A 26,421-nucleotide genomic window follows, 5' to 3' on the forward strand; every position below is an offset into this window, starting at 1 on the left:
ACAGAAAACAGTACTATAGAACCCTAGGACGACTGTTTTGACAGTCAACAAACAAACAAAAAAAACCCCACAGCAAAGATAGTTTGCAGCTTACTGAGCCTGAAAGCTGCTTGTAAAAAGATTTTGCTGGAGTGCAAAACTGAAAAATAGGCTTAGTGCATCATTGTGGATACAATGGACTTTTTTTTTAATTTCAAGGCCATGAGTCAGAGTTTCAGTTCTGCAATATCTGTAGATTTCAAGCATTATATAATTTCTTAGTTCCTCAGCCAAACTGAACGTTTTCCTGAAACAAAACTTCAATTTGAGAAAATGCTTGGCTTACCCTGACATTGCATTCTTACTGACCTGCTTAATACCAGGCATATACTTAAGAACCATGTTGAACCAAGCTTCTAAGTTCTTGAAAGTCTAAGTAATTGCCTTTGATGTCTTCTACTTTTAAAAATAATTACTAATAACTATTTACACTGGGTTTTTTATCTCTGCAGTAGAAGGTATGATTATATCCATTTTGATGAGGGAGGACAGTGATGCACAGTTTCTTGAATTAAATTGTTCTTTGCTAAGTAGTAAATTCATGGCAGTAGAAGACAGAGTTCTTGAGTTTCAGTCAACTGCTCTATTCAGTTCTTAAGCCAGACCAGAAAATGCTTCTGATCCTAAATGAAGAAAGAAAACTTAAGGGTGGGAGACTGTTCTCCCTGATAAATAAAAATTTCCACATGTCAATGTTGTCTGCTGCAAAATGCAGCGAGTTCTTCAAAGCTACTTAAAAAACCCCCAAAATGTGCCTATAAAAGCTCCCACTGTGTTACCCTGAGCACACACTGTTCAGTACTGGAGTTAACACCAGCCCTTTTTGTGCTCCTCCTTACCAGCTTTTTGCTGAAGTTTGAAGAGCAGGCATATTGCATTTATACTTCTTTGTGTGTAGTTTTTCTTGGAGGATGATTTTGGGGTTGGGGAGGGTGTTGGGGTTTTTTGAGAGAAGCAAAGGGAGTCTCACTCACTGTTGCCAAACCTGAAAAATCCTTTCTGCTGAAATGTAAATTCATCGTTAGTACCAATTTTTGCATTTGGGTAAACCTAGAAAGGGATATAGTAAGAGTACTAATTATCCAACTTGCTTCTTTCACGTCATTAGATACATATGAGGTTTCATTTGAGAAACATATGAGAAACATATGACATTTTCAGGCATGACTAAATTTCCCTAACAGCTTTTGAAAGAGGTATAGCTAGTCACGTAAAAAACTGAGGCTTTCAGCACAGCCTAAACCAAAAAATGTCATGCTTGTGCAGTGGTTTTAGTTTGCAAAAAAGATTTTAAAATGACAACTTCAGAAACAGTAGCTCAGAGTAGAAATTCTGTGTCAATTGTCTTATTTACACAGCAAAACAATGTGATTGTTTAAAAGCAATGAATTAATGTTTTAAAAGAACAATTCTTCATCCCTTCAATGACATAGGTTGTCACAACGAAGTGGCTTCATATAACACATAAATATACTTAAGCTTGCTGTTAGGTGCTTACACTATCAGACACAGTAAACCTGTCTGAAAGAAATTCAAATTCTCCTGGACTAATAGGTATAGTATGTTCCTTACTCTGGCATTTGCTACAGGACTTACTCCATCTTACAGAAGTTGATCTTAAAAAAATGGGGATTGAAAATCAAGGCCACCGAACATGCATCATTTCCAATATCCTGCTGCTTCAGGAGGTAGAAAAAACGAGAGGTAAGATTTCCATGTTGTCGCCTAAAGACTGAGAGAATGAGTTAAGGCAGCCCAAGCTTTCCTGATTCTGCCTAGGATACTGCTCTGAATACAGATCACAGGGGTGCTTTACAAAGGCAGTGAGAATAGCTAAACATTAATCTTTTGGCAGGGTTTTAAAATAATATGAGCTGTACTGGTTTTAGAAGTTGTCATTTAGAAAAGGCTTCACTTTCACCTCCCATTGCGCTCTCAGTCTTCAGCTTAACAAGGTACAGTAATGGTAGCAGACTGTAATTGATGGAAGACTGTGTCACCATTGTCTTCCTCACTTGGAAAGATCGTATCAAAACCAAGCTAGCTTGTGTACGTGCTACCTCATCCCTACTGAGGAGAGAGGAAGAGTGTTTACACGGGCAGTCCTGACCCTCCTTTTCCATTTGGGACTTTGCTATGAATTAAGACTTTATCGCTACATCTTTTGTTGCTTTTATGATGCTTTTATCAGTTCAGTATCAAAATTCAACTCAAGTTCCTAAGAGTTGGAACAAGCCCTGTAATTCATTCCGTTTGAGTGGAAGGGTATAGCGAGATGTTACTCAACTATGACTTACTGTACGGGATGTTTTGAGAATAGTTAACAAGATAACAAGGTATGGGTATTATGCAGCCTGCCCAAGAATTCTAAAGATCACTGCCTAAGGCTTTTACAAATGTAACATGAAGCAGTGGTTTACTTGGCTAACATTCCTGCTTTTACCCTGCCTTGGTCAAGAAGATTTTGGAGCCTGTGTAGAAATAAAATGTAATGTAAAGTACGTTAGCTACTTTAACTTTTCAGAAGAACCTAGAACTGGTTGTGTACAAGTAGATCAGTGTATTTTCTCAGTGTCTCCTGAGGAGTTCAAAATAGCTTTAACAATTACATAACTTCTACAGTTCATTGGTTTAACTTCTTAAAATTATAAATCTGACACTTTTGTAACTGCTACTGTGAACAGATTAGGGTATTGTTCAAGTTGATTATTATAGTGGAACTAGATGTATTTCAATTAGAACCTTTTTTCATTTGGCCTTGGGACTGCATTTTGTAACCTTTTCGGTACTGGAGTGAGGAACGTATTACAGTTCTCGGTGTAACATTTTTTCTAAGGAATGGACAGTTCAAATTCACATGGTGAATTGATACATAGGTATTTATGTAACATTTCAATCAACTCACTGGAACACTCCAAATTCTATTAATACAGCTACAACTTGTGATTGTCCAGCTTCAGATATGTTGGCCTAAATCTAATCTTGATGCACTGCTGGTGATTTCAGTGAATTTGAATTTGAGTCCAACATTTTTGTCTCCAAACTGGAGTGTATATCCCTTTCCCCCCTCTATTGAAAAAATATAGCCAAATTGATCTCTGAGTTGTTCTGTTTACACCAGGATATTTACATCCTGGATAGCTTTGCCTATTCACTGTATTAAAGAGTTCTGGGAAAGCTGCAAGACAATTCCATTCAGTCAGTCATACATGAGTGCAGACTGTTTGGTTTTCACAGTAGGGACTAATGGTTGTTATCTAGTACCCAGCCTATTATGAGATGGTTTTGTTTTGTGTCTGTCTTTGACAGAGTGCTGTGTCTAGAAGCAAAGTGCCTAATCAGTTCACACTGAAATGCTTGTTTTCCAGCCCTAAACTGTACTGAAGTCAAACGTTAGAAGAAACATTTTTAAAAAATCTTGCATTCTATTAAATAAATACTAATGTCCTACTAACATACTTACCAGTACGGAGCAAAGGCTATGTTATTGTTCGCTGTTATTTCGAGCTTTAAACAGCAGCAGCATTGTATTTGTTGCTGGTTCAACAGTTTCCAGTCAGTGCTTGATGTGCGAAGTGACTTTAATATGTAAGCACTTTCACAAGGTTAATTTTATAGGACTAAGCATTTCTTTGTACAGCGAAGTTAAGTTTTGGAAAAATTTGTCAAAATGTTTTCCGTTTTCTAAAATGTTATCTGGTTCTGAAACTACTTTGAATAGAACATGTCTCAGTATACTAAGATTTGGGTTCATCTTGTTGAACTCTAGCTACTCAGGCTGTGTTTCCATAGTAATTAATAACCAGGATCCATGCATTGCCATAATGCCCAGAAACACATTTGACCTGGATCATGTATGTGCACGTGATCACATACCTCTTGAATTAGGCAGAGTACACAAAGCAAGGTTTGCTACCTTCATGCTTTTACACCGTCTTTATGCCAGCCCATGGTAAGGAAGTGATTAGAATAAGTGGTTTGATGTGAACAGCGTTAGCTAATCAGTAGAATGATAACCATTCAAAATTGTTAAACCACTTCAGCAGAATTAATTTTATTTTGGACCAGTGCTTTGAATAATGGAGCTCTGATATTTTTCACCAGTATTAGAAAACTGGAAGGCTGCTGTGCCATTGACTCTTGACCTTAATTGAAGCTGGGGTTCCGAAATGCCAGTCTGTGCCCTCATCAGCTTTCCTTTAGCTGCTTTTCCCCATCTCTGTATCATTCCTGTTGTTGTCAGTAAAACTGTCCTGCAGCTGCATGGTGAACCTATTGGGAAATTTATCTGGCTGAAAACCAACTCTTTTTCCCTTCATGTTCATTCAGATCAAGTCCCCATGCCAGTTCACTGTTCAGCTGCGCAAACATTTGTACAAGTATGAATGGCCAAGGAAGATAGAGCAGAAGTGGGCCCTGACGCCTGGAACAGCGCCGCTGCCTGAAGTGAAACCACAGCTGAAGGAGCGCCTCCTAATAGGAGGCAAGTCACTCTGTGGTCCTAGGTATTAGAAAGGGACAGATGAATGCAGCAGATAATTCAGTCCAAACTTTCAATTTGAATTACTTTGCATTGGTGTCTGTATTTTTTTGTTGATTGTAGAGATATTCCAGGGTAGCTGATTTCCTGGCAGATCACTCAGCAAGTGGTGACAGCTGGTGGAATGAATTGAGGCCCAAAAGCTACAATGGCAGTTGTCCTGGAACATGTCATCTCTTGGGTGCAGCCTTCCAAATTTCAAGCATTTGTTTCCTTTTCTCTAAATCCTGATGATCTCAAATATTTGCTTAGGGCTTATCACTATTATTTGATTTCCTTGCAAATCAAAACACACAAGTGGAAAAATGTTTCCAATTTCTGCAAACTTTCTTCCCAAGTGCAAAATTTTTACCAGTTCTGAACATACTTCCTACCACTGTTCCATGAACAGAAGACCACATGGCTGTGCACCGAGTCAAACTGACAGTCACTCAAGTCCAGGATCTCGCATCAGGTAGTGGCAAAGTAGATGTCAAATGAAACATGAAAGAGCACACCAACCCATAGTGGTGCTTTCCCAGGATATGTTCTCAGCCTCCAAGCATTTAATGTAACAAAAATGAAGTTTCAAAAATACATGAATGTGAAGAGCCATAAATACATTTTCCATAGTCCTGTTGCCTGTATCTTGACTTACCTTTTGATGTGTGCTGCAGCACATTCTGGATCTTGGTGTCCTGCCATCTAGGCCAGTATCCATTCACGTATTCATAGCATGCTGTGCCTCCTTTGAGACGTACATTTTGTTTTCTGTTCCAGGGACATTGTGGAGTCAGAGGGTGGGGTCTGCAGCTTGCCTGGGCTTGTCCCAGTATGGAATCAGAGTGCATCTAAAAAGCAAAATGATGGGCTGTGCTTATAGGAGTGTTCTAAAGTGGCTATCTAGCACCTTTCTGTAGTCTTAGAAATGTTTGGTTGGCATTGTGAAGAAGCCGGGAAGTAATGTGCCCTCTTGTAGAAGCAGCTGCTTCTGGTATGAGAGAAACTCGTGGCAAATTAGGTGTTATCTGACTCCTGTATTACAGAAAAAGGTCTTCCTTCCCAGAGCGTGAGGCATAGCATGCTGTCTGTAACAGTCAGCAGCTCAAGACAGACATCCTGAAAGCTGTAGCTCGGTACTTAGAGCAGTACTCCAGGAAGGACGTGTCGTTTTCCCAGTATCCTCTAATACAACTGAGGCAGGGTTTGGTGCTCTGTGGGTTTGGGACAGAGTGATATTTGATTGTGTTACAATATTGTGCTACAGTTTTAGGAGTGGGATTTTACTATGATTTCTTATGAGCTATAGTGGAAGAATAAATCTTGCTACAAATGCGTTGAGGAATCCCACCATGATATGACCAGCTCCTTCAGTGCAGTAGAAATGTTACGTATAGAGTGGGTAATGTAAATATATAAACGCAAATATAGAATTTGATATAATAAAAAAATACCTTGGATATGGCCAGCCATGGAAGATATTTCTTGGTCCCTTTATAACCATGGATTTAAATATAGAATTGTTTTGGAAAGCTTTGTATCATTTGACTATTAAAATGTCTGTGTACATTTGTAAGTATTCATGATGCACCTTTCCACACATTGTTATGAGTGGAAAGGTAAATAGAAAGCTAAGTGACAAGAAGTTTTACTTATGACGTGTTCTAAGAGCTAGAACTTTTTTTTTTCTGGTACCTTCTCTTACTGAGCTGAATTCTGATTAGTAGTATTTTATGGATTAATATGTTTTCATTAACATCTTAGAGTGTTTTCCTTTGATGGGCTAAAAGTTTAAAGAATCTTTCCTTTTTGTCTTGTATGGGTTTTCTTATACAGAGAGATTGCAGTTTTAATAGGATATATATTTAGATCTTTTATAATTTTACCTGTCATACAAAGAAAGCTAGCCTTAATGGATTTAAATAAAATATATACATTGATACAGTTTATTGTGGGTGAACACAAAATAATATGCAAAATCTGAATTAGACTAAATGAAATTAATATTCCATAACTTCCTGCTTTTGGTGGGGAAAAGAGATTTTGCATTTAAATTCTTAAATAACTGTTTCTGCATCTGTAGTATTTTTTACCCTGCTGCAGTAGCGTAAAGTTAAATATGAAGTGCTTTCTTGCCATGTGGGTCATTCATTGTCATTCATTATATAGAAGACCCAAGATGTGTGCTATTAAGAAGGAAGATGAGCAAGCAGTACAGGTCATTGCTTGTGCTTGGAACAATATGAATAGAGACAAGGCCACCTTCAAAGAAGGTATAAAATAACTGAGGGACTCCCGCATGTGTTTTTTAGGTGGCCAAAATAATTAACATAAAGTCACGCCTGGTTTAGCCTTGTCAAACTCAAGTGTCTTGCCTTTGTCGCTCTCAGATAAAGCCTTTTTACTCGTTCTGGTTTTTTTGGGTTCTCTTTGAAACATTAGAAACAGAGTGCTCTGGAGCAGTGGTATGTAGTGTCAACCTGGCAGATTCCAAACTAGTGCTAAAGTATTCTGGTAGCTTTGCCAATAGATGGAGAGAAGGCTGCTTTGAATGCTTTTTTGTGCGTGACAGTTAGAGGTGGTATTGCTGCCTGTGTGGTCTATTTTGCTCTCACTGTGAGATACAAGGACTTGTAGGTCTTTGTCATTTCTGTTTGAGGAGGACAAAAATGTAGATGCTGCTACAAATGTAACAATGTTGTAAATGTAAATGTAAACATACGCTTCTGACTGTGCCATTTAATTTGTTGAAAGTTCCAAATTTGTTTATTGCTGCTTTCTGGCCTTCTGTTTATCTTTGCCTGTACCTCAGTTATGCTCTAAATGAACATCCCCCCCAATATCTGTCACATGCAAAGAGAGGCTGTTAATTCTCTTGTATTTGAGACTTCTTACAGAAGCACGGAAAAATAGACACTTAAAAGGAAATCTTAGCTCCATAGTAACAGTTCTTCCACTGCTTAGAAGCAAAGAGAGGAAAATAGGCCCCCTGGTAGAATGGAACCCATAAAACCTTGTCCAGTTTCTTTCTGGTGTTGTGTTCCAATTTACTGTCTGGAATGAACTAGTCAATAGAAGAAAACTGGTTTTAGTGCAGTTTCACCCATGTATTTCAAACAGGTCTGTCTGATCTATGTCAGCACAAGTTGCTTGACGTGATTTTCAATATCAAATTGAAGATGGGGGTAGGAACACAATATGTTATTGTCACAGAATATGTGGAATAATTTATTTCAACTTTTTTTTTGTAATTACTAATTGGTTTCTGTTAAACATCATACTCAAGTTTTCTTGTACTATATCTGAGAAGCGCTGCACTTAGAGTTTTTTTTGGTTCTAGCAGTGGCTAATACTAGGTGACTCAAAATACATGGAATTCTGTAGCACTGAGAACTTCTGATACTACAGTGAAATTTTTTTTCAAATTCTTCCAGTTTCAGTTTCTTTCTGACTTAAGACAACAGTGAGCTGCAGATTAGAGTAGTTTAACAGTAACCACTTCCTATTGGAAAACACTGATTTGTCAGAACCGTAGTTTTTAGCCAGTAATAAGTGAAAATCAGACATCTGGTATTATATGTACCTGGTTTGTACTCTTCCAGGTCTGCAAAAATTAAATGTGCTGTAGCCAGAAGCTCCAGCAAGCCAGAGCACGTTCATGCTCCAGTTTGTCACTGAATGATCTAAGGTTTATATAATTCCTCAAATTCTCCTGCTTTACTGCGGCATAATTTCCGGGGTGATCAGCTGCGGGACATTTGCACTTGCAAACTTTTTTGAGGCTAGGGATCGTGAGGTTTCTTGATTCTAACTTGTAACAGATAGTTCTTTGGGCATTTCTGAAAGACCTTGTGTCTCCCAGACCCAAGACAGACCAAGTAGCAAGACTGAACGTTGGTAGGAGGTTCCTTACGGAGGTCTGGGTAGCTGCTGACTAGACTTGTCCATTTCAGTTGGCAGCCAGGAGGGACCTTAGGAAGCACAATTGCTATAGCTTATAGTTTTCAGACTAAATATTGTCAGGTTTCAATTACTGGAGCATTTTTTACTTTGTGTTGTCATTCTAATTTGACCTGATATGTCTTTGATTAATTTGAAAATTACCAGCAAAGAAATTTTATTTTCTAGCCAATAATTACGCTGATCATTATTTTTTCTATGTGGCATCTGTGGGAGTTGAGGGAATGCAGCATTTTGTTTGTGTCCTTTCTCTTCTAAGACAAGTCTACAGTAGAAATTTGCTTTGACTTTTGTTTATCAGGGAATCTACAAGAACTGCTGTGTGAGCAATCCCTGCATACCATGTCTTCATCTTGTGTACTTGCTTCTGCATTTTGTCACTGCAGCTGCACAGCAGTGCTTTTAGAGTAGATGTTTTTTCTCCCAGTTATTTTAGGAAGACTGGATTTCTGATGGTTTAAGGTCAAACTGAAAAGTTCCAGTGAATTCTCTTGTTTTGTTCCATCACCTCTCTTGTTACCATAAGCCAGGCACATTTTGAAAATGGTCCCTGAAGAACTGGCAAATACCCAGCTCTTGGTGTGATTAAGGTACGCGACCTACAGCATCACAGGTCTTGGGACCTAGGACCCAGTTACATTCCTCCTCACTCATCTGATTAGACAGCTGCTTGTGTAGGTGTCTTTGCACTAGGTGGAAGGATGCACCTGTACATACTCCCTTCCTTCAGAAAGCAGAAGTCAAGGGTGACTGTAGAAGGCCACAGCAGTGTGTGATGATGGCCAGTGACCGACGACCAGCACGCTGCTGGTTTCTCACCCTCCCCTAGGCTGATGTCACAAAGGACAGCACTTCACCACTAACATTTCTGTGGCGGGCGATACACAGACAGCGTGATGCCGTATAGATAAACAGATGGCTGAGAGGTGTGGCAGTTGAAGGTGGAATGCTGACAGGGAGGCTTGACAGAGGTGCTGTGTTTGCTTCAGGGCACAGGTGCTTACAAGACTTCATCCCACACCTCAGTAAACCCATTTCCAAAGTAGATACAAAATATGAAAGCAACAAAAAATTTTGCAAGGAGGAAGCTAATCTAGCTCTAGTAACTCACAACTAATGTAGGTACTGTGGGCAGTCCTGCAAATTCTTCATTCTTGTAGCTTGCAGGCAAATTCTCTTTTAACAGCTTTGCATCGAGTGTGTACAAGGATGGGTTGTGCAGATTCTCATGTGTGAAGACAAAGACCAATTTTCAATTTCATCTGAGGAGAGTATAAAACTCTTAGGAGAAGGATGTAATGACTCATGCAAGAGTAATCACAGTTTATGCAGGACTGCCCAGCTACCAGTCCCATTACTTAGCGTGCAGTCACGTTACTAAGGAAATTACTACTCCTTTTCTGGTTCTTATTCAAAAAACATGACAATGAAGTGTGACATGACTTCCTATGTAATTACAGTGCCTGAAATTTTCCCCAAGTTTTTAGAATCAGCCAATAGAGACTGTCTTAGGTGCTAACTGATCCGATGGTTTTTTTATATGATTTTAGATGTCTTCTGCCTGATCTGTGGAATGTATGGTTTAGATAGAGTAGCAAGGTATTTTCCTTTATGCAATGAAGAAAAAAAATAGTATGCACTTCTGTAGCATCTTCCACTTGATAAGCTGATGAAGGACTGTACGGTCTTTCCTGTGAAAAGTATCTACCACTCTGATGTATGTTACAAAAATGTAAGTGTAGGTCATGGAGGAAGTAAGTGGGTCAGAATGCTAGAACTCGAAGTGTAATCCAAGTATCTCAATTCCTCTTTCTGTATTTTCACCATAATTCCATTTTTTCTTGCACAGGACATATAAGTGAGTCATTTTGGTGTCCAAGATGGGGTTAGTCTGCTGGGTTTTGGTTTCTTTCTCCTCCCCTTGCTCATCCCCTCCCTTCCCCAGGTGTACTTTGAAGAAGGATTGTGCCTGAAATATCCTATGGGAAATTTCCATAGATTGTTGCTTGTGGCAGTGAAGGTCTAGCATCTGTCACTCTGAAACATTTCAGGTACCTCTCTGTCCTCAATACTTAACGTGGTTTTGCACAACTGGCAATGACAAAAGCAGAGTGCCATCAGCCACTGAAGATCTGCTAGCTTTCCTAGTTCATCAGTAGCTGAAATGTGATTGCATTTGGGGGAAAAAATGATGAAAGATTGGAGTGAGTTTTGTTGTGTGTTCAGGCTTCATTTTGTGTCAAATTAGTTTGAATTCAGATCTCAACTTCAAGGTTCTTTTCAGTGTCCGTGTGATGTTACAATTTTCTGTAATCTGGCGGGAGAAATTTATGTAAGTGTAGAAGTTTGTGTCCATCAGCATGCCACAAGTGGTGATTTATGTCTTAATGAATGAATCCTTTCTGAAATTGTTCTTTCACATTTACCTCAACTTTCCCAGTTTGGAAGTTGTTATAAAAGGTACGTGGCGATAGCAGCAGTGGTAATGCTTTCCTGCTGCTCATGCCTGCAGGAACCAAAGTGGGATTGCTATGGGAAGAGCAGCAGTCAGAAATGCCACCATGAGCTTCCTTGACCTCAGTATATTAGATAAATTTGATTTTTTAATCTTCTGTCTCCTTCCCTTACTGCATGTTTGAGTGCTCTCTGCCTTTATTTTTTTGTCTCTCTTCTTTTATGCTAAACTTCATCTCGAGAGTTTTGTGCAAAGATTCTACTCCTATCTATGAAAACTCCAAGACACTTCTGAGAAGTTTCCCAATACCTACATCTGCAACACAGATGATGGCTAAGGAATCTTGACTTGATGAGCTAAATGCCTTTTAAGCTCTAGACTGCTCCAAGAGGAGGTCCAGTGCTCTTTCTGTCTTTAATTGCTTCATTTTAAAAAGGTGGGCTTTTTGCTGTAATGTATTTTAGATAGTTCAGATAGTAAAATTCCACGTTCTGGACAATGCCTAAAAATCTGAACTACAAAGAGGTAGATGTCCTAGTTCTACCCAGTGCCCAGAGATGTCACTATGGTTAGTCACCATGTGGAATTTTAATCCTGCTGTTGTTGCCATTGGATATAGCTTAACTTCTTTAGAGTGAGAATACCATAGTTTATTTTTGGTGGTTGGTTTGATAATACATAGAGGTCCTGGGAAATTAATAATCTGCTCCTTAATGACATTTATCATTTAGATAGTTTAGGAGTACAACTTCAGCAACATCATATTAGTCGGGCTCTGAAGCAGACATATCGGAAGAAGCATATTAAAGTGAGTTCTAGTTAAAATGGAGAAAGAGTGAGAGGATTGAACATTAGCGTGAAATGAAAAATAGGGCACAAAGAGGATCTCTGAAAACAGAACCACCGTGCAGCTACTAGGGGTAAAATATTTAATGTCAAAATCAATTACATGTTTGGTTAGGCAGAGAAGTATTTGTTGCTGGGAAGCTAATGCCAATGGGATAGCTGTGAAGAGGTTTGCAGAATGTTGGCACGAATTCTGGTAAGAGGGAAAGAACCATGTTATCAAAATTGCTTTGCACAACTGGAATAACCGTGGCAAAACCGGAGAAATGTTGGCCAGGCAGCCTGAAAGACTGAGCCAACAGGAAAGAAACAAAGACAGTGTTGCAGAAGAATTTGATCTAGACGGTGCTTCAGAAGTCAACTGAGCGCGCCCTGGTTTCTGTGTAAGCAGAAGCCCTTCGGCTGCGGCGGTGGGACGGCTGAGGGGGGCCGAGGTAATTCCTTAGGGTGCGTGTTCTGCCTTTAATTACCCGATTGTTTCAGAGGGTGTACTTTGCAAGGGGCGGTTAGCTAGCCATCTGTTCTGCCGACAGCTCTCGGCCCTTTACAGTTATTTGACCCTTTGTTTTAGCAAATGCGTTTTATCCCGCCAACCTGTTGCACAGATAACTTCAGGCAAGGGAAGGAACCGTGTGCGTGAAGTGCGCGGCGCTGCCCGCGAACGGGGGATGTGGGAAGGCTCGTTGTTGCTGCAATGCTGATTTGGCACTCTCGCATCCATGGGGAAGGGCGGCGAGGGGTCGCTGCCGGGAGCGGGCCTGCCCGGCGGGGTTCGGCGCGGCCGGCCCGCGGGGTGTGGCTGGCGGCCGTGGGGCGCGGCGCTGCGGGGCCGCCCAGAGCGCCCGGGGCCGCGGCGCTGCCGGAGCCGCCGCACGCAGCGCGGGGTGCGGGGCGGGGTGCGGGGCCGGCCGCGCCAGGTGAGTGGCGCCCGGCAGTCGCGCTCGTTCGGGAGTCACCGAGCCGGGTCGTGCCTTCCGCGGCGCGGGCGGGCGATAAGGCGCTCCTGGAAGGCTCCGGCTGAGTCACCCCTGGTTAGCCATCGCCAGCTGCTCTCCTGGAGGGCAGGCTGCTGCAGGCGTGCGCGCCCGCTCCTGCCGCGGCACGGCCGTACCCCGGGCTCCCCCGGGAACGCCCCAGTGCACCCACTGGAAGGGCTCCGGGCTGCTGGTGGTGCGGGGCCGGCCTCGGCCTCCGGCCGCCCCATTCCCCCGCGCCCCCCGGCCCCGCGGAGCTCCGCCGCCCGGAGGGACCGGGACGCGACTCGCTGCCGGAGCTCGACCGGGACAAAACCTCCGGCTAATCCCCGGGAAGCCTGGAAAGCAAGAGCGGTGATCGGACCGGTAACTGCGGGGCAGGGAGCGCACGGCGGGCGGTGTGTGAGCGCCCCTGCCTGCCGCCGCCGGCCGGGGAGCGGAGCGGGACGGGCCCGGCTGCTGCTGCGGGGCGGCGGCGGCGGCTGCTCCCTGCTTGGGCTTTGTGGGAACGGATGCCCTGGAATCTGTTAAATGCTCTTCGAGTATAAAACGCCGGTATACTCGAGATACTTCACTGAGCAGAGAGAAAGGAAGTGCTGTGTCTTTTTTTTTTTTTTTTTTCTCTTGTCAGTTAGAGGGTTGTATTTAAAAAGCACTTCTGTCTGTCCAGATTTGCAATTTCCGTAAATCACTTGATCGTTTAACGTAAGTGCATACTTACTGCTGAAAAGGTTTTTTTAAATAGTTCGTTTTCAGTTGGAGCGCGTTGTTTTGTGGGTTTTCTTTTTTTTTCAGTAACATCGTGGGAACAGAGGAGCAGGCAAAATAATAAATTACTTCCTATACTAGGGGAGGAACAAAAGCTTGTATTAGCTGAAAACCGCTTAGATTTGACTGTAACTTCGGTGAAGTCCTTTATTTCTGCCAGCAGAATGGGGAGAGAGTGTTTATTTCAAGTCAAGGCTTCATTCCTTTCAGGATTACTGAGCTAACTGATTGGGCACTGAAGTTTCTGAGATAATTTCATAGTATAGGCCAGCCAAAGAGATCTCTGCTTATTATTGAATCCTTTTCAGTGATCACTTTTTCCTGGCATTTTTTATAGATACCAAGGCATTCTACGTGTGAAAACTCACAAAGAGGTTTTTTTGGGGGTTATCTGTTTCTCTGACTTTGAAACAGAGAAATTTCAAAGATAATTATCCTGGCCTGTGTGTTTTCTGTTGCCTGAGAATAATAGTTAAAAATAACATTTAAAATAGATTTCCAGATTACAGTGCAAGGATGTATGGAGAGTTGAAATTGTATGACACACATTAAGGGGAACGAGAGCACGAACGTTGTGATAGCACTTCAGGCCCCTTTGGAAGCACTGACCTGGCCATAGTCTTGTGGGGTTTTTTTGATGTTTGACAGACTCATGTTTTTTTCTGATAGTAGCTCAGAGCCTTTGAACTGTTGCGTGTGCTTTCTCAGTCTATTTCTCTGTATCATAACAGGCTGTAGGTTCTTGAACCTTAACAGTCTTTTCAAAGTCCTGTGACCTGTTTGCTCTAGCAGCTACTGCATCAATTTATCTTGTTAAAAAAAAAAAAGCAAAAAAGCAGAGAACACAGGTTGCAGAAAGTGCGTCTAAGCCATTTTGGGAGCAAGAATCCTCTGGTTTTTGTTATGCTAATGAAGAAGCCTATGTTGCTTCTACGGAAACAGTTAACATGAATTCTACCTTGAGTTTATAGTGGCTGTAGTTTTAACTGTATTTCTTCCTACGAAATGTTAACTTTAGTGGCTTTTCAGTCATGCTTTTTCTGTTTCCCTAACTTATTTTCTTACTACACAAAAAACAAATCTTGAGGAAATTGATCTGTTTTTTTGTCCTGAACTTGACTTTCATCACAATTAAGGCTGATTGCTTCAATTATTTGCCCTGGGCATCTGCATGGTGCATGTAAATGTGCCAAGTAATCTAGCAGGGAGAAGACAGTGTGTCTCCCACTCATGGTAATTTATTGTTACTGGTTTTGAGGGAGGGAGGGCAGGTGAGTGGGAGGAGGTTGTGAGAAGATTTGCTGTGTCAAAAGTAAGTAGGGTTTTCACAAAAGTTGACTCAGTCTTGGAAAGACCTGAGGACATAAGGCAGTTGTTCTTCAGTTGGCTGCATTAAAACCATGTTCAAGCTCTCTTCGCCTCGTAGCATATATAATGATAAAAACACGGTAAGACTTGGAGTGAAGTATTGTACCATTGGCGATATATTAAGACCAGGTGTAAACTTCAGAGACTTTGATCTAACAGGGAGAATCACCAGACTGCAGATCAATAAGACTTTGAGAGAAGAGTGAATCTTTTAATGTCCAAAAGTGGTTTAGATATAACTCAAGAGTTTTGAGGTAGCTTGAGAATCCGATTTGGAATTCTGAAATGGCTTTTCTGTTTCCTTTTATGAGGTTTCTATTAACATGAGCGTATACAGCCTTGGACTGTTTGTTATGCTATTTGTGAATCTCTTGAGACTGAGCTGGAGATTTCCTTTTCCCTCCCCCTCCTCCAATGTATAGAAACAACAAAGTAGCAGCCACTGCCACTAGTTACCTTATATTGTGGTATGGAAGGGGCGCTTATTCTTGCAGCTGTACTGGCTTGAATGAACCATCAGAACACTCCTTCAGACTGTGTGAACATCAGAAGGTTTTCATAAGACAAACTGAGCCAGAAAGTTTGTATTTGTAAACCAAAGACAAGAGGGCATGAGTAGAAGGATATTTTGTATTTGTTTTGGGGAAGCAAAGGTTATTTTTTTCATTGTTCATATGGTTCTTTTTTGTTTAGAGCAATGACATGAAGAGATGACACCCTGTTGGATTAGAGCTTGGTACATGTTTGGTCTTGCCCGCCAGATACCTATTTTATTCTACATCCGATCTCATACTGTTTTCCTAAATGCCACATTGATTTTAAAGATTTCCCTTGCCCTCATTCATAACAAAAAACTTGAATGTGTCAGAAGTTACCTGGAAACCTTTCATGGCCTCCAGTTCTCTGAAGTCACATCCTGACTTCTGCCAATTCCATTCCCATATACCTTCCCAAAGTACAGACTGAAGAAAGAGAAATGCCACTCTATATACAAATCAAAACTCACCTAGCATTTTTAACATTTTATCAGCATGAGTCAATCTTGTTTTTATCTGGTTAGGGGAAACTTGTATGACTTCCAAAACACTCTGTTTTGTTAGATGCTGCATTTTGACAAATAGGAATACGCACAATTAAATTTCAGTTCCTTTTGGGCTATCGTTATAATTTCTACCATTTCCGTTATTGATTGCATGATGGCAGATGTTCAAAGCACGCTGTCTCTTGGGGAGTAAAATTTTCAGGTTTTCTATATCTAGTAAAGTAAAACATTCTTTGAATCATATGCTGAAGTATTTGAGACATTCCAGGGTCTTCAGCTGAAGAGGCTCCCTCCTTGCAGTGTTTACATGTGATATGAAAAAAATGTTTGGATAGTTTGGCAGGACTTTTACTGTGCTAATTATTGTAGTTCTTGGTTTACATTTATGAAGAATACATAGTGCAGCAGCACATAGGCAAGCAAGTAAATTTATGGATAGAAGTTAGCAGATCTGTTGGTTTGGGGTTCTGGTTTTTGGGTGGTGGTGTGTTTTTTTTTTGAGGGGTTTTGCAGGGAGGATTGAAATATTATCAAAGCTTCTGTACACACGTAATTGTGGCTAAGTGTCTTGCAAGTTCCTTAATGTAGGTGTTTCATAGTAACTTTGGAACTCTAACTTGATTCCTCAAAACTCAGGTGTGAATTTGAGGATTGGGTATGGAATTTGTAAACCATGGGATGTTACTGAAGGTGACTTAAAAGATGCAATGATTAGGACATAACTGAGGGTGTTTGGTTTTCTTTCTTAAGAAGGGCTTCTTAGGAGGGGAGGTTAAATGGGAAATGCTGTATTTCAGAGTATCGTATATTTGTTGAGAATTTTCAAACTGTTGGAGTGGAAACCTACTGGATTGCTATAACTTTCCTGTGATTTGGTTAGGAGAGGGAGTTCTCAGCTTTCTTTATGGATCCTCAAACATAAAGTGGTTGACTGTTTACTGTTATTGTAAGCTTATCGTGGACTCATCTGGTGTCAGCTATTCAACTGAAGCTTTCATTGGTTGTAGTGGTAACTGCCTGGTTTTGATACCCATTTGCATGAAATACCATGTGTTTCATTTCAGGGTGATAATCTTGCAGGAAAACCTAAGAAAAATCTCTTCTGGCTGGATAACCTGAATTTAAATAGTCAGAATTCAGAGGTTAGGAGGTGTTTTTTAGAAGCCAATAAGAAAGTTGAATTATTAAGTACAGAATCTCAGCAGACCCCAGAAGGAGAATAACAACATGTTTGTGCAATATGAGCAAGCTAGCCTCCAGTTTTTCAGACTCTATAAATGGTGTTTGTTGCCTCCTTACAGTAAATACATAAAGATGTGTTTTCAAATGGTTGTGTGAATCCTAAGAAGCTTTTCTTTCCCCTATTGTTTGAGATACTCTCTAATAATAAATCTGAATTTACTGGAAACAAGCTCTATCAGTTTACTTTAGCTATAGGAGGTTGTAGCTTTGTGGTAAGTGTTTGCATTTTCGATCGTCCTATCTCTAGCCCAGGTTTTTTTTTCGTTTGTTTGTTTTTTTAAAAAACTTTTTATTATTTTGAAAATAATTATGCAATATTTGTAATACTAGCCAGCAGAAACTGTGTCCTCGAATGACATGATAAATGGAGAGGTGATTTAGTGTTTCACATCAAGGGCCCATATGATAGTTTCTGGGAGATTTTTTGTGAGTGTGTTTTCTTTAGGGTTTTGAATTCTGTTTGGATCTGTCTAACTAAAAATGTCAGTTCCTGTTAACCTCTTAACTCTTTTCTACTCTTTTCAACGAGAAACCTGACCAAAGTTAAACATTCTCTCTGAACAGAGGTGTTGTTTCCAGAGGCTTTTCTACTATAGTACATAGTATCTCAGACAGAGCTTTGTCAAACTGAAGATTAAAAAAAGAGGCTAATTATTATTTATCATTTCTGATCGGTGAGTGTTTATTGTAGGACCTTCAATAAGGGAGAAGTGGGAAGGGATTTGTTGTTGAAGTCTGGAAACCCTATCCCGCCTGTGCATCTCTGCAGTGCAGCTGAGAGGAAATGGCAGAATTCTTTTATAAATTCGCGATCAGCTTTAGTGTTACTGTTAGGATCACCTCTGGGTAGAGGTAACAATGGCTTCAAGTGCAGCAACACTCGATAGTACCTGTGATACTGAGGCTGGAGGAAGGAGCAGGAGGACTGTAGAGGCAGCTCTGTTTTCCTTGCAACACCTGTGCATTCCCCAAACCCAGAGGAATTCCTGTGCAGCTGTCAGCAGCTGACTTCCAGGCTGCTGGGCCTTCAGGGTGCTACTCCTGTTTTTCAGCATGAAACTTCACCAGCATCAGAACAGATTCTCCCTGTCCATAACTGTTATTTCCAAAAGCTCTTCTGCTTTCTGATTCCATATCTGTCTCTGCCGCTTCTGTGGCTTTTCCAGTTTTTTTAGGAAGCACCTGGTTGACTATCACCTAGGTTAAATAGTGTGGGCCTGGTTGACCTTTAAGTCTGTGTGTATGTTCCATAGAGTGGCTTTTGCAGGCTGATATAACTGGATAGGATAAGGCAGCCTGTCTTCTGTAATAAAGCACTGCAAAGTAAGCACAAGGCAGCATTTTTTGAGAAAGAGAACAGCAATCTGTTAATGTGCCCGAAGTGTTTGTCTCGTGAAGGTTTTTTGTTAATGATAACAGAAAAACCTCTACTGTACAGCAGGCTACAACTGATTGTGCGAGAGACTGACAGTTATGCAAATCCCTAATGTCAACAACGATTTGAGCCAGCAGGCAGTGCATGCAGAAGAAGAGAATTCCAGTAATCTGCTCCTGCCCTTATCTCTTGGGTAGAGCCCTTCAGTTTACAGCCTGTTAGAAATACGTGACCACTTCTGTGCTACATTTATTACTTGAGCAAGACACTCTTCAGAAAGAGTTTTTTCCTCACATTGTGCCAGCTACTGGGTTTAGAAGCATATTTTCCAAACCAAGCTGTTGAGTGCCTTTTATTTTTTGTCAAAATGTTCCTAAAAATTTGCTTTTTGTTAATGAATCTAAGTTGATGTCTGAGTATTCAGAGGATGTGAAGGAGCAAAGAGGAGGAACTTGGTGCATAAAAATGGAGAATTGCTCAGGGCCTGCTCTTGCATGTGTGTCTAGATCAGTTGGGGTTTTTTGTGACTTTTCACACGTGTAACAGTTAACATGCAATGTGTGCTTCACATGCAGTTGGGTGCAACATGACTGGATTATGATACAGGCTACATCTTGACATATGCAGTTCAATTTTTGATGCCTTTGTTAGTCATGCTATTTAACTGACATTAAAGTGGGGACTTCAATGATTGATGCACTATGATGAATCTTGGTTTTGTTTTTGCAGAACCAAAAATGATAGCTGCAGGAAAATGTTCAAGTCTTTCCAGAAATGGCCCAGCGAACCACCAGTTCTCATTAGCTTCTTCCATGGACCTTTTGACCACTAAACCTTCACCAACGGAGTATCGCTCAGACTCCTTTCAAGACATCTCTATCCATGGCACTCTCCCCAGGAAGAAGAAGGGGACAATTCCCACTAGGTCTTGTGATATGTTTAGCCACATGGGAACATTGCCATATACCAGAACACACTGGCAGCAGCCGCCTTTTGTCCAGCATGTTATAGAAGAGTACCCTTCACAAAATGGGAAGAGCAACAAACTCCATGCCAGGTATCTTGTAAAACCTTAATTTACTTATGTTTGTTGAATAGGAATTGTTATGTGTTTTTCTGGACTTCTCAGTGTCCAATTATAGGTGCAGCTGTTTGTGATAACTCTGCATTCTAACAGAGGCTGATTTTTCTCCATAGTACTCAGTTTAGGTCTTGATGGAAGAAGCCAAACAAAAAACCATCGTGAAACAAGTGGGGAGAATAGTGAATCTCTGATGCATATATATCAGGAATTCTGAGAATTTCTTCTTTTTAAAAAAAAAAAAAATACTAACTTAATAGCTCAGACTTGAAAATAATTCTCCTTTTGCAGTAAGGTCAGTATATGAGCTGTTAAATACTCATGCCTGTTTAAAATAACCTTCTATACCACTCTCTGTGGGATCTAGCTATTTGGATTTGTAGGCTTTCTTTTGACATCTGTATAGTTTTTAAAAATAATTTTTAAGGACTAGGGTCTTGCCTCTGATTGTTTAGGAGGTATAGCGTTGCATGTACTATTCCCCCAGAAGAATCTTCTAGAAGTCCCTGAATTGCTTTGAAATGACCCCTTGCATCATTCTGACAGAGCAGTTTTAACCAAGAAGTCAAACTGTTCAAACTTTGTTTTGATTTGGATTCCATGCTTATACAGATGGAGTGCAGAGGAGGAGAGTGGTGTTCCATCCGCCTCCAACCTAGAGCTACATGTGAGCTGTTTTTCTTGACGATTCAGTGGAACCCAACATACACTGAGCTAATGGCAAATTATCCCAGTTTATTATTCTCGTCTGACTTCCTGGTTATAATATCCATGACTCTTGAGAAATAATTATGCTCTTGTAGCTAGTGTTTCTTTTGGGAATCTGTTATCATCACTGATACTGCGTTGCTAACAAAAAAGTAATTAATTTTGTAAATGTCCTTTTTTTGTTATTGTTCTGATATTGAGGTCTACAAAATAGGAAAAAATTTCCAGCTAACACAAGAAGAAATCAGTGTAATGCAGGGAGTAAGTTAAAGGCACAAAGATGAGTGTTAGGTTGCTTGGGTGACAGACTTAAAAGATTGAGAAAAGATAACAAAATGACAACTTCTGCATTAGGATTTATGGTCTTGCTGTGTCCATCGCTGTAAGATTTCTTGTTCTCAAATCTTGTGAGGGAATGACAGTTCTAATTATGTGCCATTGTGTGTGTAGATTGTTTTTTGTATGGTTTTTGCTTGTGGCATACGGGACCAAGCTCTCTTCTCATTTGAATATAATATAATACGTTTTTCTTCTCTATACCCCATTCACATTAAAAGACGAAAGGGCCTCAGTGTGTTTAGTATTCCTCTGTCACTGAGCTCTGAGGTGTACCTCCTTACATGAACTGGCTTTTTAATATAATTTGCTGCTTTGATTTGCGTACTTCTAAAGAACACAAGCAGCCAGGTTGCTATTCTGCTACCATAAAAAGAATGTGGTGGTGTACACTGAAGTTTTTGTCTTACGTCTTTCTTCTCAAGAGCAGTTACTAAACAAGATTTGTGAGAGATGTTTTGATTTCTCGGGAGACCAAAGCTTCCATATTAAGTATATTTATACTTGTAACTGATAACTTTCCTTGTTCTGTGAAGAACACATTTGCACAAGCAATGAGAATGCTTGAGAGGAAAATGTCAAGAAGTTCTGCCTGATCAGAATTAAAACATGGTGCTTTTGAAATAAGGGGTTCAAACAATATTGTTAGTGCAGCCTGTTCGTAGAAGCTGTCTTTTGAGCCATAGCAGCAAGTGCTGTTCTTGTGTTTGATCTTTCAGTTGCTTTGCTAAAACACACACAGAATGCTGTGGTAACAATTTCTAATTTGTGCCTTTTTTTTTTTCCTTTCTTGTTTTCTTTTTTTTTTTTTTTTTGCAATGCATCTTTATATGTTCTGCTCCATGACCTGACAGGCCAATTGTATTAGAGCAGAAGTCACTACCAATTTGACAGTCAGCAACTATATTACTTCTTGAGTCTTCTTGGGATGACATTGTACCTTTCGTTAGTATATTTTAAAAGAAATTCCAGAGAGTGAGTCCATATTTTCCTGTGGTAAGCATTCTGCCATATATGCCAAGGTACACGTTCTAATGCTTACACTCAGGTTGAAATTACTTGGGACTAATAGTATAGGGAAGTCGATGTTCCTTATCAAAAAAGCTGTGTAATATCTTTTTTCAGTGTAGGGGCTTGCAAAACAGCATAGCATTGCATGGATATTCTCATTCAGGAGTAAATCAGTCTTTCATTGCTGTAATGCTGTTCACAAATATGAAAAGCGTGAACACACATATTGATCACACTTTTTCATGATGCATTGTTCAACCCAAGTGCTGTATTTAATGTCAGTGGGCCAGAACTACTAGTCATTAGGATTACAGTGTTCGCATGCGCATGGATCCAATAGTACTGGACTCAGGCATGTCACTTTGTTTGATAAATTCTAATTTAAAAAATACAACCATGATAACATTTTCAATAATTCAAAAGGAGTAATAAAATCTTTAATACTTAGATACACAATACATAATTTTCTGGAACAAAAAAATAAGCCAAGGTGAGGAGAATAGGAGAAAGATAATGAATTGTGGCATTCCCTAATGGAACTTCTCTGATTTCCAGAAAATTTTGTCCTGTCTTGTATTACAGCTACTGAATTGCAATACTCTCTATCCAAGATGCAGTTGTATGTATGGCAATTTATTTGTAGGACTATATTCTATCTGAACAGAAATAGTATGTCTTTAAAAAAATTCTAGTATCTTCAGGATTAACATGGAAAAATAAAATTCTGACATATTAAAACATTAGAAGATGCTTTTGTAACTAATTTGTGCAGTTCCAGGGGTGGGTGGAGGGAAACCCAAAAGAAGTCTCTTCAAACCTGATAGTCACTTTTGAAAACTTGGAGAAATTATTTTGTCAACTTTCAATACAATAAGATTGTGTTCTCTTCTGCTTGGTGTGGTAGTGTACACCTGTGATAGTTCAAGGGGAAAAAAGTTTTCTTTCTTGAGAAAGCCTATATCTGATTTTTAGATTCTTTTAGAAATAATTAAATGGCCAAAGTTAAAAGCAGCTGAGCTCTTGAAAATGCCTGGAGGTTGATTTTACTGGTAAAAATAAGAATTCCCTCTTTAAAGTGAAGGACGTTCAAGAGGGAATTTCTATTTTAGCCTGTAAAACTGTAAAGCTGCTTGTGCTTAATGTTCTTTATTATCTGATGTTGACAATTAAATGCAAATAAAGCACAAGTGGATTTTCTCTTTGACACCTGGTCTGCGGGTCATCTTTATTAGCTTTGCCTTATATTATGATGCCTTTATTTAAAAGTAAAATTGTTCCAATGCAGATCTGTTGATAGAACCTGTACTGTTTTTTTGCCCTGTGTCTTCTGGCTGTCGTCATGAAACCCAGAATTTCCAAGCTCTTTTTAAATATTAAAGTTTCACACTTGTGCGCATGAGGAAGGAGGCCAGCCCAGACATTTTTCCTGCTTTTCTTCCGGAGGCAAAGAATACTAGCTGTACTTGCTGTATCAAATGCTTCATTTCACTATGCTGATACTCATAGTCTTGTGCAGCTATCTTGACTAGTATCTGCTCCAGGGAAGTAGAATAATTCTTGTTTCTCTATTCTAGCATTTTGGGAAGGGTAAGTGGTTCTTCCCCCGCTGTCCAATACTTTCCTAGTTTTCACAGGCAATGCTAGCGCTATTATTTGCATAATTTTAGACTCTTTATAGATCTTACAAGGCATATTTCATTTCAAATAAAGGAATACTGGAAATGTCAAGCTCACTTTTAATTTTTCTGTGACCAACACATCACAAGTCTGCAGTCCTTACCAGGAAGATTTGTCATACCTACTTCTAAGCAAAAGCCAGAGAGGTATGAGTCGTAGCCTCGTGGTGTTAAAAGCACAAACCAGAACTTGAATTAACTTAAGGAATGGTCTCTACTTGGAACTGCTGGTGTGCTTGGATGGTTGTGGTTCTCCCTGACTTACATTCCACTTTAACAGACTTCCGACATTTTCATGCTTTTTCATAAATGCAGCCAAATATCACTCAGGTAAACAAGACCTAAAAGCAGTACAGAATTAGGACTGTCACAGCAAGTTTGAATGTAGTGGTAATGGCAGCTGTCAAAGACCGTTATCAACATTATACAGTATTTCAGTTGGATGTCAACAGTACCCAGTTGGATATAGTCTTGGGTTAAGGCAGTAGTTACCTCTGTGGGTCTGATGCTGACCCTGATACTTAAATGTTTCCCCATTGTAGAGATGCAAGGACTTTCTGAGAGTTGTTAAGATGGAATGGAGCAAAGACTTTTGCAAAGAATCTTCTGTAAATACTCCATAGTAAAAGTAGATTCCAGTTTTGATACTGTGCTGTATGTTTCATGAGACAGTGTGACTGCAAGATAGCAGAACAAGTAACTGCTTTGCTTCTTGGATTGTCTGGCAAATGACACCTATAGTATTCTGTGTTCCTAAACTTCCTAATAAAAAAAATCTAAGTTTCATAAAGATTCCAAAAGACATGTTTCTTACACAAGGCTTGTGTTTTGTTTGAATTTCAGTGGGGCTGCATATATACTATCTATGCCAATCCACATACCAGGGAAAGAAGAAGGAGAAGCGTGACATATTCTGAAGGTTTTTCCTTCATTTGGGGTTTTAAGTTGAAATTAATACTTTTGCAAGACACACAAATATCCATTCCATAGTCACGGGTGCTACTGCATGTATTCCTCAGTGCTTAGTATAGAATAAACATCAATTAAGGCTTTTTCCGTGGTTAGGGTATTCAGTGTTTCTTCTTATGTGGATCCTTTGACTAATAAATTTTAAACCTCGTGCCACAGTCTTCCTCTTGGCAAGTTGTCATGGAGGAAGTCATTGCCTCTGCTGCCTCTAGCCACTTATTTTTTTGTAGTGGTGAGAAAGAAATATATTTTTGATACCTCACTGTCAAACAGGTCATTAGTTCCAAAGTTGTTTTGTAGGGAGAGAAGTAATGGAAGGGGTATGATGGTTCCAACCTTGTGTTCTTCGAGAATCAGGCTAATAAAGATGTGATCTTCATAATCAGCTTAAAGCACAGTGGAGGAAAGAAAAAAGATACTCCTTTCTCAGTACTGGCAGTTCCTTTATTGCCTGCAAAGTGATAGGAAAAAACCCAGCCTGTATTCCTGTTGAAACAAACAGGCTTTGTAACAAATTAAGTGAAATTCAGTTTAATAATAGTTCTGGAGTGAAATTGTAAACTGTCAAGAGGCCAGAAATAGGATCCAAATTTGCACAGTCTGCACTGTTTTTTGGGGGTTTGGTGGGGTTTTTTTTGGTTTTGTTTGTTTGGTTGGTTTGGTTTGGTTTTTTCCTGTCTTCATGATGGTTTGAAGGGATTTAATACAAAATTTAGGACAGATAATCTAGCACAGTAGTAAAATCAAAGCTAGATACAATTTCTTACAAAGATACTAATTTTTTATGCAGTTTGTAGAGTAACATGCCTATTTACAGCCCTTAGTGTTTCATGTGTGTCCAACTCAGACATTTGAGAAAAGATAATTTACTGGTAAAGTATGTGTATAAGAAATATAGCATTTTATGGAAAGAAAGATGAACTAATTTTGTCCTTTTCTTTGTGTGTGGTATGGGACTCTTCAAAGAGGTGAGCTTTGGATATTTTAGGAGAAACTGTGTGGTCGCACATTTGCATTAAATCACTATCTTCCTTCTGCTGAGCCTTTCCCTAGGAAGTGTTGAAGCGCACCATCTTGCAGAAATGATCTTTCATGCTAATTAAAGCCTTCAAACAAAGCTGACGTTAATTTACACTGACTGTTTCCTGTTATAGAGGATGTTTGTGAATACATGCTGGTTTAATTCCTCTTCACTAGCTGTCTTTCCGGTAGCCATTTTATCTGTTCACACTTGCAAAGACAACTTTTTGTTCAAATTCCATTCTTTGTCTATACTGACATTTTAAAAATAGTCACTGATAAACAGTAGGGCTGTACTGTTCAGACTGACTTGAAATCAAAATAATTTGTGCATTTCTCTAAATCACATATAATGCCTAATGCCCTGGATACTTTGTTTTATCACTGTTCATGAGAGCTTCTGACCTACTGGCTGGTCAGAATTAATTCCCCCCCCCTAGTTTGTAAAGCTTTTCTTTTAACTGTCTGTATACTTAGAAGCGCAGAGTTGTAACTGCAGAGCTATAATTTTAATCTTTCCTCCTTTTTCTCCTGTCTGGATTTTGCGTTTTTAAGCCCTGTGAATTCCAGGCTATGCTAGAAGTCCTGAATGTGATTGTAGGTACAACACTACATCTGTTTTTATCCGTGTGGCTACAAACTGCAGCTTTTTGTAGGTAGATAAGGCATAACAGCTTCTTTTTACTCTGCCAAAATGCATACTGTTCATATCCAACAGTTTTTTAACATGGTTCAGAGCTCTTAAAAAAGGAAAATTGAATCTGGTGGGTGTGCGGTGGGAGTCAGCTTGTTGTGGTTAGCTTGATTCTTTCACTGAGGAAATGGGCAAACCAGTAGCTCTAATGTCCTCCAGTGCTCACTGAACTCGGTTGCAAAAGATCAAAATGTGGCAGATGGTCTTTAAAGTGTATTTTATAGACTAGCCTGAAGTATCTACATACAGATGGTAAGAATACACTTAATTTCTGTAGTTCTGAAAGTATGATAGTTGTGTCCAACTGTATATTTAGCTAGAGTTCAGGCTTTTAGTTT

The 26,421-nt window shown here is 39.8% G+C and overlaps 1 protein-coding gene across 7 annotated transcripts in view; it reads left to right on the forward strand.

Annotated features, from left to right (window-relative positions):
* The window catches only part of BCAR3 (BCAR3 adaptor protein, NSP family member), a 116,248-nt gene that overhangs the window by 41,315 nt on the left and 48,512 nt on the right, over positions 1-26,421 (forward strand). For 2 of the 7 annotated variants that reach the window (XM_055815540.1, XM_055815539.1), the window contains exons 3-4: positions 1,629-1,743; positions 19,318-19,645. In XM_055815540.1, the coding sequence (XP_055671515.1) occupies positions 1,629-1,743; positions 19,318-19,645 (443 nt within the window). The other 5 variants (XM_055815541.1, XM_055815544.1, XM_055815543.1 and 2 more) reach the window with 5 other exon arrangements.

This window comes from Falco peregrinus, chromosome 10 (assembly GCF_023634155.1).
Source record: "Falco peregrinus isolate bFalPer1 chromosome 10, bFalPer1.pri, whole genome shotgun sequence".
NCBI lineage: Eukaryota > Metazoa > Chordata > Aves > Falconiformes > Falconidae > Falco > Falco peregrinus.